Raw genomic sequence first — 18045 nt, 5'->3', positions numbered from 1 at the left:
GAAACTGATCAAACATGAAATTTTAGAAACTAATAAGATCTGTAGACCCAAGAGATCAATCACATTAATTTGTACGAGCTTTTCCTAAGCAAAAATAGCGAATAGAGATAGCACTGGTTTTTTTTCATTTTTTGACATTTTAAAAGTTCCAGTTAGTTTCATTCACTTATTCCATACATCCTTTCGAGCCTACTATATGTGAGGGACTACGCTAGTCCCTCACAGGGAAATTCATGAATTTCCCTGTGAGGGAAAATGATCATCAAAATCAGATACTGTCCTTGTCTTCAGATAACTTACTTTACATTGTAGAGAAAGTGACAACGATAGTGCGTTAAAACTGAGGCATGAGAGGTGCTACGAAGAAGGAAGATATGATGCTAGGAGACTCTACAGAAAGAGTTGACATAAAGGAAAGTCAGAGAAGTACTTTTCACATAAGAGCATCGGAAAAGATGTTTTTGGATGCAGAATATCTAACTAATGGAGGTTTAAACAATTAAGTCATTTACTATCTCATGTAACAGGAAGTTTGGAAGTATTTTCATCAGGTTTGGTTTAGAAGTCGGTTCAGGATTGGCTCAATGATGTCAACAAAGCCCTAGACTCTTTTCCTCTCTCTATTCTTCCACCTCTTCTTGCTAGCTAAGTTCTTATGCTTGTCCCCTCAAGTTCAGAAGATGCCACAATTCTAGGCATTATGTTCTCATACAACTGAATTCAGAGGCAGGAAAAGAGGTATTTCTTCTTGTATGTCTTTTTTTTTTTTTTTTTTTTCCAGAAGTCTTTTTTCTCAAAAGGGATTTCAGATCCCGTTGGCTTTGGACATGTTCATGTGCTACCTGTAGGAGCTCATGGGAAAGCCAACATAGAGCAACTTTAGTGTCTATCATTGGAGTCAGGCTCTGTCAGCAAGGATGGCGGAGGTGAAAAATGCCTGTAAAACATAATTTCTACTACAGGGAGTGACTCTGAAGGATGTGACTCACAGCTGTGGTTTGAAGGGCAAGGAAGATGACTACAGAAGAGGCAAAGAAGTGGACCCCAGTAATTAATATCTTTTGGGGCAGCACATTGAAATAACAAAAATGGCACTTGGACCTAGACATTCTATTATGGTTAATGGTACAGCCTGTGGTATAAGTGAGATAGTATAAACAAATAAATGCACATATCAAGTTATTTCTGTTCCATTCTAAGACCTATGTCCTGTATGTAAGGTCAGAAAGGACCTCAGGAATGGGCAGCTGAGGGAATCCAGCAGAAGGTGAAGGGAATCAAAGATTCCACTGGAGTGCTGGCAGTGCTGATGTTGGATTATGGACTGCATAAAAGACAAAGAGACTAGAGACTGGGGGCTTTCCTGGGGAATTCAGATCCATGGAAGTTGGGGACTAGAATAGGTGGTAGGTGGAGAGGTTGAGCTTTGGTTGATAGGGCCAGTAACAGGGCTATAGTAAGTTGCTCTTATGAACACTGGGACACATCCCGTTACTTCTTGACATAGAAAATCTTTATTAAAATTCACCCAGACACCAAAGCCACCCTTGGGCTTAAAATTTCTCTCTGAAATAGAGAACCTAGAAATAGCCACACGCAAGTATGGCCAACTGATATTTTGACAAAGGTGCAAAAGGTACTCTATGGAAGAAGGCTAAACTTTTCAATAAGTAGTGCTAGAGTAATTGGATAGCCACCAGCAAAAACCTGAACCAAAACCTCACACCTATTAATGGAAAACTTAACTCACAAAAATGAACCCAAAATGAGCCATACACTTAAATGTAAAAGGTAAAACTAAAACAACCTTTGAAAGAAAACAAGACAAAATCTTTAGGATGTAGGATTAGAGAATAGTTCTCAGACATGACACCAAAAGCACAATCCATAAATTTAAAAAATGAATAAACTGGACTTCATCAAAATTAAAAATATTTGTTCTGTGGCAGATCTTGTTAAGAAAATGAAAATACAAACTGCAGATTGAAGAAAATATTTGTGACTCATGCATCTGACAAAAGACACATCTAATATATGAAGAACTCTCAGAATGTTACAGAAAAAAAACAAATAATACTAATTAGAAAAAGGGCAAAAGACATAAGATATTTAACTGAATGGAATATACAGATGGCAGATAAAAACATGAAAAGATATTCAAGATTATTAGCCACCAGGGGAATAAATGTAAAACTGTGATGAGGTATTACTATACATTTATTATTTACTTTAGCTCAGCTAAAATAAAAATAATAATAGAAAATGCTGGTGAGGATACGAAGAAACTGGATCTCTCATACATTGCTGGAGGGAATGTAAAATGTTACAGTCACTCTGGAAAATAGATTCTAATTTCTTTAAAAAATGAAACATACATGTATCACATGACCCGGCAATTGCACTTTTGGGCATGTATCTCAGAGAAATGAAGATTTCTGTCCACATAAAAACCCGTATTCAATTATTCACAGCAGTTTTATTTGTAATAGCCCCAAATGGGAAATAACCAAAATGTTCTGCAATAGGTGAATGATTAAACAAATTGTGGTACATCCATGCTCTGGAGGAATATTACTCAGCAATAAAAAAGGAATGAACTATTGATAAATGCAACAACTTGCTTACGCTAAGTGAAAGCAGCCAATCTCAGAAGGTCACATACTGCATAAGTCCATTTATATAACATCTCAAAATATCAAAATTATAAAAACAGAAACAGAGATCACTAGGGTTAGGAGGGCAGGTGTTACTAAAAAGGTTAGCACCAGGGAGATCTTTGTGAGGGTGGAATAGTTCTGTATCTTGATCATGGTGGTGGTCACACAAAATATGTAATAGAATGATATAGGACTATACAAATACTTTATATCAATGCCAGTTTCCTGGCTTTGATACTGTACTAGAGTTATATGAGATGTAATCACTGGGGGAAACAGGTACACAAGACATCTCTGTACTGTCTTTGCAACTTCATGTGAATCTACAACTATTTCAAAATGAAAAGTTTAAAAGAAAATTTTCTCTGAGGCATCTCTCTCTTGCTTTCTTTCATCCTGTGCATTTCTCTTTACCCGAGTATGACTTTTTTTCTTTCTTTCCCCCTTTCCCTTATGTAGTGGGTTTTCCTTTAACCCATAATGCCAAACTAAGTCATTCCCCATCCTCCTGTTGTTCCTATTTATTTAATGAAGGTTATGCTTTCATGTGCTTAATTTTAAAAGCAGGAAAACACTCTTTAAACAAATTTCTTAAAAAACAAAACCCAAAACTAACCTGCTTTTTATTTTATATAATTCAGTTAATCATTGTTCTTTAAGGTCAGAAGTCCACAATACAAACATGTTTCCAACACTTGTATTGGAAGATAATTTTTGTTGTATACGCATGGAGCATTAATATCATTCTTCATGTCTATGGATTATGAATGCACATTTAGGATTTACTGGGGAAACAATGACATAAAATATTATGTTCCATTGATTCTTCATATAAATCTACATGTCAAAAAATAATCCTTTGCCAGATCATGTATCTAGATTTTTCGTTTGGAAAATATGAACATTACAACTACAGAACATCAAACTGAATGCAGCCCTGTCCTGAGGGCTTGCAAAGTGAATCTGGCAATACTTTGGAAAAGTACTACTTTAGATTCTAAAGGACCCAAAGAGCTCTCCGGCTTTTCCAGTGGGCTCAGCCCCAACCATTCTAATTTCTTCAATAAATTACGACTTGCAGGTGTTTAAATATGCAAGTATCTTTTGATCTTTTCATTATCATTGTAAAACACCAGTCCTAACAAGCAGTAAAGATTACACTTTATGGCGGCAATATTTACATTTAATGCACTTCTGCATTTCTTCCCACACATTTTTCTTCTTAATTCTTTCAACTAAACGTTTACCCTCTTTTTTTAAGCCTCAGTATTAAAAAGAAAAGAAAATCCCACAGAATTTCGCAACATTGCGATTGCACTAGCTTGAGAACGAAAGAAGTTAGTCCCTTGCGGTGATCCGTCCTTTCATCCTGGTGTTTGCCTGCAGCAAGATGGCGGCGGTCTCAATGTCAGTGGCGCTGAGGCAGGCGTTGTGGCGAAGGGTAGTGGCTGTAGCTGCCCTTTCCGTTTCCAGGGTTCCGACCAGGTAACAGAATTGTCACACTTTTCTTCAAGCTTCTTGGGTCCCTCCATTTTTGCGGAGTCTCTGCTGGCTGAATTCCGGAGGAGGCCTCGGGGAAAGCGTCCTCTGCTGACCCTTTTCTCGGGAGAGGTCGGGCGGACTAGGGACTGTCTGCTATCAATGGGCGCTGGCCAGGCGAGTGAGGGCGTGAGTGAGAGGCCAGGGAGGAGGACCTGTGGTTTTCTGGAAGCTTTTGGCTTGTGGCTGAGGGAGAGGGTCCGTGGGGAGGATTTGCCGCCGGAGCTGCAAGCTGAACCTTAGCCTTCAGAGAAGGGGAGGTGTCTCACTGATTTCTGTCTTCACTTTCTGCATCCCTTCCATTTGTCACCTGTTTGCCCACGCAGCACTCCAGTCCTTACAGAAGGGTTAAAGCACGTATTCCTTCCATGGTTTTAAGTGGTTTTAATTTGGTTTCTGCATAGGAAAGTTGTTTATTCATCAGTCTGCTTGGGAGGAAAACTTGTTTGGAATTCAGTGTTAGTAAAAATATCACGGCTAGTAATATTGGAGGTAATTTTTAAAAGGCTGGTGGTAATGCCCGGAAGTTTTCTAGGGATTTTATTAAAACCTCACAATAATTCAGGGATTGAATTGAGTTGTTGAGAGCTCTTTGCGTCCTTGAGAACCTAAAGTAGTACTCTTCCAAAGTATTGTCAGATTCAGTTGTCAGTTGATTGAGTTGTTACTGTGTTTCCTTGAAACATTTTTGTGATGATTTTTTTTCGGCCGTATTAACCTTCCATTTCTGTTTTTCAGAATTTTCCAGAGTTTTATTATAGTACTACTATACATACATACACACACATATTAGAACAAAGATTAGAAAGGCTGGATGGAGAGATTTGAAGGGGGTAGGAGGGGGATGCAAGTGGTTAAAGGTTGAAAAGAAAGTCTAATGGAATGCTAATTGATTTAGTGTTAAATAAATATAAATGGAATGCAGAAAATTAGGATGAGTTAATTCGGAAGAATTTTTAAGGATGAGTTTTATTAAGGTTTAAGTAATGGGTGTTGAGTGGGAAAGAAGAGAGTGTCCCAGTAGGGTCCGTGGCTTGTGAAAAGGCTTGAAAGCTTTAGTAAAACGATTACTAAATACATGGAATATAGTCACTCAAAAGTAAGGGTGCTAAGATTAGGGAAAGGCAAATGATGTTTGTAGTTAAGTGTTCCATATATGGAAAGTATTTTTCTTTTTTCTTTTCTTTTTTTTCTTTTTTGAGATATAGTCTCACTCTGTCGCCCAGGCTGGAGTGCAGTGGCGCGATCTCGGTTCACTGCAACCCTCCGCCTCCCGAGTTTTCAAGCATTCTCCTGCCGCAGCCTCCTGAGTAGCTGGGATTACAGGCGCGCACCACCACGCCTGGCTGATTTTTGTATTTTTAGTGGAGACGGGGTTTCACCATGTTGGTCAGCCTGGGTTGAGTATTTTTCTAAGGTAAAATACTGGTTAAGGTAAAACAGTGGTTAACTTAGAGTAATATAGCGGTGACCAAGATTAGCCTTTCCCTCCGTACACATTATAGGGATTAATAGTGCATTCCCAGATAATAATGTATTCATGGTAGCCCCAGAACTGAAAACAAGTTTGATGGGACCACTGGTTTATGGCTAATCAAAACATGGCTGTAATTTTAAGTCACAGCCATTTTGTCAGCAATTATAGTAATTGAAGTTAAGATGATATTAGAATTTTGAAACTCTGATGATAATTATTACTGCATATCCAAACTTAAGAGTTTTTGCTTGCAAATGTAAGAGATTTGAAAATAAATCATTTAATCTTGAAAAAAATCTTAGCATAACGCCAAAGAAGACATTTTCTAAATACAAATTAACACATTTATTTGTTTTCTGTGCCACATTTTTACCCCAAGAGCTTGTCATGTTCATCTTAATTTGAGGGAGATTTATAGACCCTCTCCCTTACATATTGTTTGTTCTTCGCCCTTAAGCATTCTTTTTCCATTATGATTTGATAGTAATGAGGATCTGAAAAAGGTGAGTAGAAGGAACCAATTAATGGGAAAATCTACATCTAAAATTCATTTTACTGTAATGCTTAGAAAAACATTTGCAAATCATGTAACATTTCAGATCATTTGAGTAGAATATGGGAAGTGGAATCAGTAAGGTAAGGAGTGGAGTAGGGAACTGAAGAAAAGGATGCTGTTAGCTGCTACTTTAACATATGAATTCAATTATAGTATATCATCAGTAAAAAGCAAAACAAAGAATGCAACAACATATACACACAAGAGAAAAAATTAAGTAATGTGGGTGATTCACCTGATCTAATGTGGGTGATTCACCTAATCTAGTTACTCACTGAGCTTGTGCCGTAGTGTTGGTCTCGGTTTCCGTGTGTTTCTCATTTCCCTGTACTGAATGTGAGAAGGGAAAAAAACGGGTTAAATTGTCTACATTATTATTATTTTTTTTTTGATATGTAGTTTCGCTCTTGTCACCCAGTTTAGAGTGCAATGGCGCAATCTCAGCTCACTGCAACCTCTGCCTCCCAGGTTCAAGCGATTTTCCCGCCCCAGCCTCCGGAGTAGCTGGGATTACAGGTGCCCGCCACCACGCCCAGCTAATTTTTGTATTTTTAGTAGAGACGGAGTTTCACCGTGTTAGCCAGGCTGGTCTCAAACTCCTAACCTCAGATGATCCACCCGCCCGGGCCTCCCGGAGGGCTGGGATGACGGGTAAGCCACCGCACCCGTCCCTAAATTGTCTACATTTATCCTTCCTTTCCCTGACTTTCCTAAGGGATTTTCCAGGGTAAATTTAACTATTCTAAATGCATTTATCAGGCAGATGAAATGGCACTGTATTTGAAAATAGCAATACTTAAGATATTTGATGCAGTGATGTTATTATTTATTCACTTATTTAAGTATCTTCATGTATATTTATCTCACCTCAGTATTTACTAGGTCTTGTGTTTTCCTCAAACAAGTCTTTAGGGTGTTAAGTCACCAGAGGGTTTTAATTAATGACTGGTGGGGACTGAGTGTATGGGACCTGTTTGTGAGGCCTCTTTTATGCCCTGATAAAGCAGGCTTTATTCTGTTGCTGTATTTCGTTCTTCAGCATTATATAAGGTAGCATGAAATTGAGTCTTCAATTCGATGGGGAATTGAATTTGGACCCTCCAATTAGTAAGCAGTCCTTAAGATTGACAAGAATTCTGTGTATGTTAACAGCTTGCTGGGAAATAGGCTAAGCTCAGATTTAGGACACTTAAGACCAATAGGTTCACTTCTACTTCAGATAAACTAAATTCCTCTCCGAGGGGCAGCTATTTTTGCTGTCTTTATAACACATTCAAGCCAGAGTTTGAGAGCTTGAAAGGTTTCTAATATGTTTTCTGATAGGTTTATTTGTTTTGTTTCTTTTCCTCTTTCCAAATGCCCATACTTAGTCAGTTTTCATCAGTAGCAGACATCTTCGTTTAATTTTTGTTAGAAAAATTGTTATTAGTTTTTGAGACACAGTCTTATTCTGTTGCTCAGGCTGGAGTGCAGTGGCACAATCTTGGCTAATGCAGTCTCCACCCTCTGGGCTCAGGTGATCCTCCTGCCTTAGCCTTCACAAGTAGCTGGGACTATCGGTGTGCTTGCCACCACACCTGGCTAATTTTTGTATTTTCAGTACAGACAGGGTTTCACACTGGTCTTGAACACCTGACCACAAGTGATCCGCCCGCCTTGGCCTCCCAAAATGTTGGGATTACAGGCATGAGCCACCGTAACCAACCGGAAAATTAAATATTTTGATATGTAATGTCTGGCATATAGTAAGCCTTCCCTAGATAAATGGTAATTTTATTATCGGTTTGAATAGTCTGAATATTTTTCATTTCTTTAATCTTGGTCATAGTATTTTGATAGATTGTGTTATTGTTCAAAGTATTCACTACCATTATGTGTAACAGGATTACATATCCAAAAACCACTGGCCAAATGACTTGCTTTATCCAGTGAAATGTTAGTGGAAATAATATACCATGTCAAACAGGAGCTTTGAGAGCTGTCCTGTGTTTTGTCATATTCCTTTTCCCTCTGATGTGAGGTAGGCATACTCTAGGTGGGGTCTGCTGTTTTAGCCCACATCTTGGATTGTAGACTACATAGCACAAAGCAGAAACTGATTCTTGTTGCAAGATTTTATAAAATATAAATTGAGTGAAAAATAAACCTTTGCTGTAAGACACAAAGGTGTTTAGTTGTTGGTTACCTCAGCATTGCAACCTATACTGACTCTATTTTGTATACACGCATATTTGCAATTGCACAGGTTTTAGCACATGAACTGGTATATCAGCAGTGAGGTTTAAAGCTTTTTGAGGACATGACCACATTTTTATTTATTTTTGTGTACTTCATGGCATCTAGTGTAATGGCTTGCATGTAGCAGGTAAATGCTTATCTTACAGATGAATAAATACATATTTAGAGATGAGTGGTTGTGAGGAAAAGCAGGGAGTGTTACACAGTGTTTCTTTTAATAGCCTCATCAGCGATAGCCAGGTAGGCACTAACCTACGTAAATATGAATATAAACTATATACAACACGTATTGTTTCTAATTATTTGCAATTGTCTGAGTGTAGGATATTCACCTAGAACTCTCTTAACTTTTGGATTGAAGTTGTCTTATGAATAAATTTTGTACTCATACACTTTGGCAGTGTTCAGACACTTCTTTTGTATTCAAATTTAAAAATGCAAGAGGAAATGAATCTATTTGGGAAGGGGTATTCTTGGAACATGATAACTTTTTTGGAGTAAGAGTAACTTTGTGAAGTTTTAGAAAGTTAGTAATACGGCCAGGTGCGGTGGCTCACGCCTGTAATCCCAGCACTTTGGGAGGCCGAGGCAGGTGGATCATGAGGTCAGGATTTGGAGACCAGCCTGGTCAACATGGTGAAATGCTGTCTCTACTAAAAAATACAAAAATTAGCCGGGTACGTTGGCGGGTGCCTATAATCCCAGCTACTCGGGAGGCTGAGGCAGGAGAATCGCTTGAACCTGGGAGGCGGAGGTTGCAGTGACACGAGATTGCACCACTGCACTCTAGCCTGGGTGACAGGGCAAGACTCCAAAGAAAAAGTTAATAATACATGGAACTTAATGGAGAAAGATGGAGCAACTTGGTTCCTGTATAATACTTGCTAGAAGAGATCTGTTTGGAGTGAGGTATACATAGAATTTAGACAGAATACATATTGTCTGTACTGAATACAAACAATTTCAAATGGAAAAGCTTCTAAAATATATCCCTTGATAGAAGCTGAGAATGGTTTATTCTGAGTAAAATTAATTCCAAGTAACATTTACTTTTAATTTACTGTGTATCAGCTACTGTGTCAAGGATTTCACTTGTATTGTCTCATATGTTTCCCACAGTAATCCTATCAACTCAGGTGTTGTAATCCTCATTTTTCAGATGAGGAAACAGGTACAGAAGTGAAATTACTTAAGTTTACATTGCCAGGAAATGATTGGTTCCAGGACTCCTCAAGGACACCAAAATCCGTGGATGCTCAAGTCCCTGATTTAAGATGGTGTAGTATTTGCATATAAGTTCTGCACATCCTCCTATATACTTTAAATCATCTCTAGATTACTTATGATACCTAATACAATGTAAGTGCTTTGTAAATAATTATTATCTTGTATTGTTTAGGAAATAATGACAAGAAAAAAGACTGTACATGATTAGTACAGATGCAGTTATTCCCCTCCACCGAGTGTTTTGTTTATTTATTTACTTTATTATTTTTTTTTGAGATGGAGTCTTGCTTTGTCACCCAGGCTGGAATGCAGTGGCGCGATCTCGGCTCACTGCAACCTCTGCCTCCCGGGTTCAAGCAATTCTCCTGCCTCAGCCTCCCGAGTAGCTGGTATTACAGGCACGCACCACCACGCCCGGCTAATTTCTTTGTATTTTAATTAGAGATGGAGTTTCACCATGTTGGTCAGGCTGGTCTCAAACTCCTGACCTCGTGATCCACCTGCCTTGGCCTCCCAAAGTGCTGGAATTACAGGCGTGAGCCACTGAGCCCAGCCCCGTTTAATATGTTAAATCTGAGGTTGGTTGAATTCATGATGTGGAATCCACGGATGCAGAGGGTTAACTGTACTCTGATATAGCAGTCTAAATGAATATGTTGACTTTTGCAGTGAGGAGTATTATGTCTAGTAATCAGTTCAAACCCTAATGTCCTCTCTGTTTTTTCTGCCTTTTAGCAAAGTGTTTTCTTTATTTGAGAGACCATGGAATACTCTTATTTTTACTGTTGCTCCATGGTTCCGTTTATATAGTGAGAGTTACCAAATGCACAATTAGTTGTTTATTTTTTTAAGCTAATGATTTTTTCCCCCTTAATTTTGTGATTATTTTTGGTGAGGGACTTTCCATAGGTGACTTATACTTTTTTACTCTCTTAAAAATATATATAATGCATGTGTTAAACAAGATATACTGGACATTTTTTTTTTTTTCTGTTTTCTTACTGATTCCATTGGTCATTAGGAAAAGCAGTTGTATTCTGTGGCCTTTAGGAAGGATTAAGTGTCTGCTATGCTTTCTGAGTTCTCATGTCTGCTTTTTAATAGTGTTACATTCTTCCTTAACTGGCCTGCTTCCCTTTAGCAGTTTTAGCACCCCTTTTTCATTTATTATGGATTTGAATGTCAACCAACTAAACCTATTAGAATTTTGTGTAAAACCAAGTATGCTTAATAAAATTCTGATGCTGACAGAAGTTTACTGTTTGTGATTAAAGACTTGAGCTCTTTTAAGGTTAACAAGTAATCGTATTTAATATATGAGCTCTTGTGACTTTTCTAGCTTGTAGAAGTCCAAAGATCCTGATGGAACCCTGTCGAACCTGCATTATGCAGTGACCACGTTCTTCACAACAACTTTCATCTAAATATTTGAATAGTTTAATAAACTATTTTAATTTTTTTCTTTTAATTCAGCAATTCTGAATTCTTGTTTCAAGTTCTATTTTGTTGTCTGTTACTGAGTATTTTGGTAGGTAAATACGACTTTAGGTTCTTTAGAACTAGTTAATTGCTCAAAGGTGACCTTTTCTTCTTGTCTGTACTCACTAGACTTAATTTTTCTTTTATGGGCTCATTCTCCAGGTCACTGGTTTTTAAACCCTTGTGCATCAAAATTATCTGTTGTGTGCCTAAAAAATTCAGATGCCTTGTCCCCAGTCTATATTGGTTCAGTAAGTTTAGGTTGAGGCTTAGCTCTATAGTGATTCTAATGGGAAGCTAGGGCTGAAAACTGATTAAAAAAAAAAGAAGTTTCCATATTATATCCTGTAAGACTTAGGAAATACATTTTTCCTTGGAAGAAAGTTCAGGGAGATTTCCAGAAACAAAAATTCTTCCATTTTTGCATATTTTTCTATTCTAAATTAAGTTTTATGCTTTTCACCCATGCACATAAGAGGTATTTTCTTGGAGAAAGTTTCCTTAGAGGGAAAAAAGGCATTTTGATAATTTTGGAGAAAGCAGGCCATATTACTGTCTCTCCAGAGACTCTTGTTCTTCCTTTTGGAAGGGCTCAGATTTAATATAGCACAGCTGTTGAACTCTGCCCTTCAAAATTTTAAGAAAGTGTTTTATCCTTTAAAATGGAAAGGGCTTTTTTAGGGAGGTGGTCTTTGGCTGGTTGTAGTTCTCTAAGAAAGTTTCATGCTTCTCTATTCTTTCGTGTTTGAATTGTTTCAAATGTTGAGAGAACTGTCTCTGGGAGTAAAATCTGGCTGCTTTTGCAATATGTTTTCTGTATTCTTAAACAAAGCTAGATGAAGAGTTTGTTTCTTTGTGTTTTCTAGGACTCAAAAATATGTTTTTTCCTTTATTCAGCCACTTCATACATAAGTAAATGGTCCTTGAATAGGGCTTACTAGACAAAAGATTCTGTTCTAGATGACTGTTCAGCAAGCCATATGCTTCTCCTAAAAATGTCAGTCTGTCTTGATGAGCTTTAAAGTGAATACAGATGTTTTGGCTCTTTTGCGGACTACCACTCTTTGTATGGAAAGAGTACTTCTTTTTCAAATGATCTCTTCAATATACTTACAGAAATTTGCATGAAATTTATGACTTTTGCCTTTTAAGTCTAATAAGATTAGACTTAGACATTTATAATTTGAGTTTAATTTTAATATTCATAGTACAAATGAGATTGGGGAAATAAAATACATTTCATAATATGGCTTTTTGTTCAGATCTTGTATTCAACCTTTTAAAAAACGTGAAACTTAAAGTGCTTTGTAATATTTACTTTTGTGCAATAAAAAATGATATTTTGGCAGGAAAGGTTGCCTTTTTAGATGTTCAGTGTCTTCCATCTTTTTAGGTTAACTCTAGAGTTATAGTTCATAGATTTATGTGATATTTAAGTTGGAAGAAAACTCTAGAATCATTAAGTCCAATCCTTTGTTTAATGCAAGAATCTTTAGAACTTCCTGCTTCTTGATTATCTAGTTGTTGAGGAAGTTTGGTGACTTTCTGATAACCCCAGAGAACACACTGTACGTTTAGACTTACTGGTAAGTGATATTTTTCTTTGAAACTATGTAGAACAAGTTTAACCCCGTATACACTTGTCAGCCCTTCAGATAATTGAAGACATTTGTTGTCACTCATTCTCCCTGCAAGTCTGTGCTCCAGGCTTAGCATGTCCAGTTTGTTTACTCTTTATTAATGATCAAATTTCCTGATGCTTTACTACCTCTTGGTACGCTTTAGGATGTTTTCCATTTTGTCAGTGTTGATCTTTGAACTATATACTGTACTTTTGTTTAAATGAGATTATCAGAGATGATAGTTTCATGAGCTGTGATTGAATTAAGGAAAAAAGTTGACTAGGTTGGATTTATTTTATTTTTAAAATTATAAAGAAAAATTAACTGTTTCCCTTTTGGTGTATACTTCTTAGAGTTCTAACACATGTATGGGTTATGTGTAATCACCACCATAATCATAGTACAGAATGCAGTGTAATATTATGCAAATAACTGTTTTACTGTATTGTTTCAGGGTACAGAATACCAAAAGACTTCATTACCCCAAGACTCCCTCATGTTATCCTTCCCTGAACGCTGTAATCCCTGTTCACAGTTATCTGTTTTCATCTTTATAGTTTTAGAGTTTTGAGACTGTAGTATAAATGTAGTCATATAGTATATAACCTTTTGAGATTGTCTTTATTCAGCATAAAGCCTTTGAACTTCATATAAGTTTCATGTATCAATGGTTTGTTCCTTTTTACTGCTAAGTAGTATTCCATTGTGTGAAGGTACCACAATTTATCCGTTTACCTATTGAAGGACATATGAATTATTTCTGGTTTTTGGCAGTGTAAATAGAGCTGCTGTAAACACTTGCATACAGGATTTTATGTGAATTATGATTTTGTTTTCCTACAGTAAATGCCTGGGTAGGAGATTCCTGGGTCATAGCTAAGTATATGTTTAACTTTATAAGAAACTGTCAGACTGTTTTCTGGAGTGGTTGTACCATTTTGCTTTCCACCAGCACCACATGAAAGTTTTAGTTGTTTTGCATCCTTGTTAACATTTGTATTGTCAGTTTTGTTTTTTTGTTTTTTTTTCTTGAGACGGAGTTTTGCTCTGTCACCCAGGCTGAAGTGCAGTGGCAACATCTTGGCTCACTGCAAGCTCCGACTCCCGATTTCAAGCGATTGTCCTGCCTCAGCCTCCTGAGTAGCTGGGATTACAGGTGCACGCCACCATGCTCGGCTAATTTTTGTATTTTTAGTAGAGACGGAGTTTCACCATGTTGGTCAGGCTGGTCTCGAACTCCTGACCTCGTAATCTGCCTGCCTCGGCCTCCCCAAGTGCTGGGATTATAGGCATAAGCCACCGTGCCTGGCTGTATTTTTTATTTTAGCCATTCTAGTAGGTGTTTAATGGTATTTCATTGTGGATTTTTATTTTGGAATGGCTTTATTGAGCTATAATTTATATATTATAAAATTTACTCATATAAAGTATATAATTTGATGGGTTTTAGTATATTCACAGAATTGTACAACCAAAACTACAATTTTAGAACATTTCCATCACTCAAAAGGAAACTCTGTACCCATTAGCAATCACTTCTCCCCGAGTCCTAGATAATGACTAACCTTCTTTTTGTCTCTGTAGATTTGCTTATTCTGGACATTTTATACAAATGCAGTCATATAATATATCATCTTTTGTGACAGGCTTCTTTCACTTAGCATAATGTTTTCAAGGTTTATCCAAGTTGTAGCATGTACCAGTACTTTATTCCTTTTTGTTGAAGAATAGTTTTCTATTGTATGGACAAACCACATTTTATTTTTAAGGGACATCTGGATTGTTTCTACCTTTTGGCTATATAAATAGTGTTCTGTGGACATTCAGGTACAAGTTTTTATGTCAACATATGCTTTTATTGTTTTGGGTGTATACCTCAGAGTAGAATTGCAGGATAATGTAATAACTCTATATTTAGCCTTTTGAGTAACTGTCAGACTGTTTTCCAAAGGGGCTGTACTGTTTTACATTCCCACCAGCAGTGAATGAGGGTTCCAGTGTCTTTGCATCCTCTCCAACTTTGTTATTATCTATCTTTTTGAAATTAAAACTATCCTAGTGAGTGTAAGATGGTATCTCATTCTGGTTTTGATATGTACTTGTACGATGGCTAACTCATTGTGCTTTTAATACGCATTTCTCTAATGGCAGATGATGTTGAACTTTGGTGAAGTATCTGTTTATGTCTTTTGCCCATTTTTAATCATGTTATTTTCTTATTGTTCAGCTTTTATAGTTCCTAAAATATTCTGGATACAAATTCTTTGTCATGTATGGGAAAAAATATATCTCTCTAGGTTCATGGTTGAGCCCTCTACAACAAAAGACAGTTGAAGAAGAGAAAAGCATACAAATGTATTTAGTATAAGTTTTATGTAACATGGGAGCTTTCATAAGGAGATAAAGATCCAAAGAAACAGTTAAACTTGTGTATTTTTATGCTTAGGTTAGGTGAAGAGTACATAGTCAGGGAGAAATATGATAGAACAAAGGGGATTTGGTATATGGTAATAAGCTGGGGGAAACAGCAAAGCCAGTTTGTTCTGGTTCATCTCTGTGGTGGACCATTTGTCTTCAGAGATAACAGTGTTCCTTTCTTTCTGATATAGGGAAGACACCTCTCACATTAGAGTTTTATAGGGAAGGTTAGATAATCCTAGATTTCATAACCTACTTCAGAAAAGAAGGGATGGGGGAAGAAGGTCAAAGGTACCTTCCTACTTTGGGCGTTTTTCAGTATTACAAGGTGGCACATTTTGGGGTAGCATGTCCTGAACTCTACCAATCAGATGTGTAATTTTCAAATATTTTCTCCTAATCTGTAGTTTTTCTTTTTCATTCTTTAACATTAGTTTTCACAAAGTAAAAGTTTTAAATTTTGATGAAGTTAGTTTACTAGTATTTTTCCTTTTAATGATTGTGCTTTTGCTGTTGAGCTCTTTGCCTGACCCCAGGCTGTGAAGATTTTTTTCTGTATTTTCTTCTTGAAGTTTTTGTTTTGTTTTGTTTTTGTTTTTTTAGGCAGAGTCTCGCCCTGTTGCCCAGGCTGGAGTGCAGTGGCACAATCTTGGCTCACTGCAACCTCCGTCTCCCGGATTCAAGTGGATTCTCCTGCCTTAGCCTCCCAAGTAGCTGGGATTACCGGCGCATGCCACCATACCTGGCTAATTTTTTGTATCTTTAGTAGAGACGGGGTTTCACCATGCTGGCCAGGCTGGTCTTGAACTCCCGACCTCGTGATCCACCTGCCTTGGCCTCCCAAAGTGCTGGGATTAGAGGCGTGAGCTACCATGCCTGGCCTTTGTTTTTTTTTCTTTTTTTTAAGAGACAGAGTCTTGCTCTGTTACTCAGGCTGTAGGGTAGTGGTATGATAATGGCTCACCGCAGCCTCGACCTCCTGGACTCTAGTGATTCTCTCCCACCTCAGCCTCCTGAGTAGCCAGGACTACAGGTGCACACCACCATGCCAGGCTAATTTTTATATTTTTTTTGTAGAGATGGGTGCCTCCCTATGTTGCCCAGACTGGTCTTGAATCCTGGGTTGAAGCTGTCCTCTTGCCTAGGCTCCCCAAAGTTCTGGGATTACAGTTGTGAGCCACTGCACCTGGCCCATCGTTCTTTTTTCAAAATTGTAGCTATTTTAGCTCCCTTCCATCGTTTAGATTCAGCTCTTTTATATCTATGAAATCCTGCTATGATTTTGATTGTATTGTATTAAATCTATAGATTAATTTGAGAAAAGTTGACATTTCTGCTGTGTTGAATCTTTCAATCCATAAACATGGTATGTCTCTATTTATTTCATCAGTGTTGTAGTTTTGAACGTGCAGATCCTGTATATGTTTCGTTAGATTTATGCCTAAGTATCTCGATTTGGGGGAGCTATGGTAAAGAGCATTGCTTTTAAAATTTTCTTTTCTTTATTTTTTAGAGACAGGGCCTTGGTCTGTCATCCAGGTTGGAGTGCAGTGATGCAGTCATAGCTCACTACATCCTTGAGCTCCTGGGCTTAAGCAGTCCTCCCACCTCAGCCTCCCAGGTAGCTGCGACTATAGGCATGTACCACTAAGCTTGACTAATTTTCTTATTTATTTTATTTTATTTTATTATTTTATTTTATTTTATTTTTTTGTAGAGACAGGTTGCTATACTGCCCATGCTGGTCTCAAACTCCTGACCTCAGGTGATGCTCCTTCTTCAGCCTCCCAGAATACTGGGATTATAGATACGAGCCATTGAATCCAGCCTAAATTTTATTCTCAAATTGCTGCAGATAGAAGTGTGATCGATTTTTGTGGTTAACTTTGTATCCTGCGACCTTGCCACATTTCTTTGTTACATCAAATTATATAAATTTTTTGTAGATTCTTTGGGCTTTCTAAGAAAATAATCATGCAGTCTGTGAAGAGAGAAATTTTGTTTCTTCCTTTCTAATCACTAGGTCTTTTATTTCTTTTTTATTTCCAGGGGGATGCTAAGAATGGTAACAGCAGACATTCTTTTCATTTACCAATATTAAGGGAAAGCATTCAGTTTTTCACCTTTAAGTATGATGTTAGCTAAAGGTTTTTTGTAGAAAAACTCTTTATTAGATCGAGGAGGTTCCCTTCTGCTTCTGCTTTGCTAACAGTTTTCATCATAAATGGATGTGTCTAATGCCTTTTATGCATCAGTTGGTGTAGTCTTGTTTTTCTTCTTTAGACTGTTAATATGGTAGATTGATTTTCAAATATTGCATCAGCTTGCGTTCTCAATAAACCCCACTTAGTTGTGGTGTTGAATTCTTTTCATATACTGGCATATTTGGTTTGCTAGTGCTTTGTTGAAGATTTTTACATCTGTGTTTATGAAGGATACTGATCTGTAGTTTGTTGCTTTTTTATTTTGGTACTGTGTTTAGATTTGGTATCAGGGTAATGCTGGACTCATAAAATAAGCTAGGAAATTTTTCTTCATCTTTTCTTTTGAATTGCTTAGTTTCATGTTACAAATTTAGATATGTTGTATTTTCATTTGGTTCAAAATATTTTATTTCCTTTGAGACTTCCTTTTTGATCTGTAGATTATTTAGAGGTGTTTTGTTTAATTTCCATGTATTTGGAGACTTTTTTTTTTTGTTATTTATTTTTTGTTTATATTTATGTTCTGAGAACCCAGTTCCCTGAAGTTTCCTTTATCAGTGTCCATCCAGAAAATTGTGGCTATCATTACCTTACACTATAGTTGTACCTAAATCAGGGGCTAAGGGAC

At 37.2% G+C, this 18045-nt stretch overlaps 1 protein-coding gene across 1 annotated transcript in view; it reads left to right on the top strand.

Moving 5' to 3' along the window:
• Positions 1 to 4015: 4015 nt before the first annotated feature.
• Positions 4016 to 18045, top strand: part of NDUFS4 (NADH:ubiquinone oxidoreductase subunit S4) — a 116139-nt gene continuing 102109 nt past the window's right edge. Inside the window, exon 1 of the mRNA XM_007972250.3 lies at positions 4016 to 4142. Within this exon, the coding sequence (XP_007970441.1) occupies positions 4048 to 4142 (95 nt within the window). The 5' untranslated portion in view covers positions 4016 to 4047. The remainder of the gene's footprint in view (positions 4143 to 18045) is intronic.

The sequence above is a fragment of the Chlorocebus sabaeus genome, chromosome 4, assembly GCF_047675955.1.
Source record: "Chlorocebus sabaeus isolate Y175 chromosome 4, mChlSab1.0.hap1, whole genome shotgun sequence".
NCBI classification, from domain to species: Eukaryota; Metazoa; Chordata; class Mammalia; order Primates; family Cercopithecidae; genus Chlorocebus; species Chlorocebus sabaeus.
This window is presented reverse-complemented; position numbering and strand designations above follow the sequence as displayed.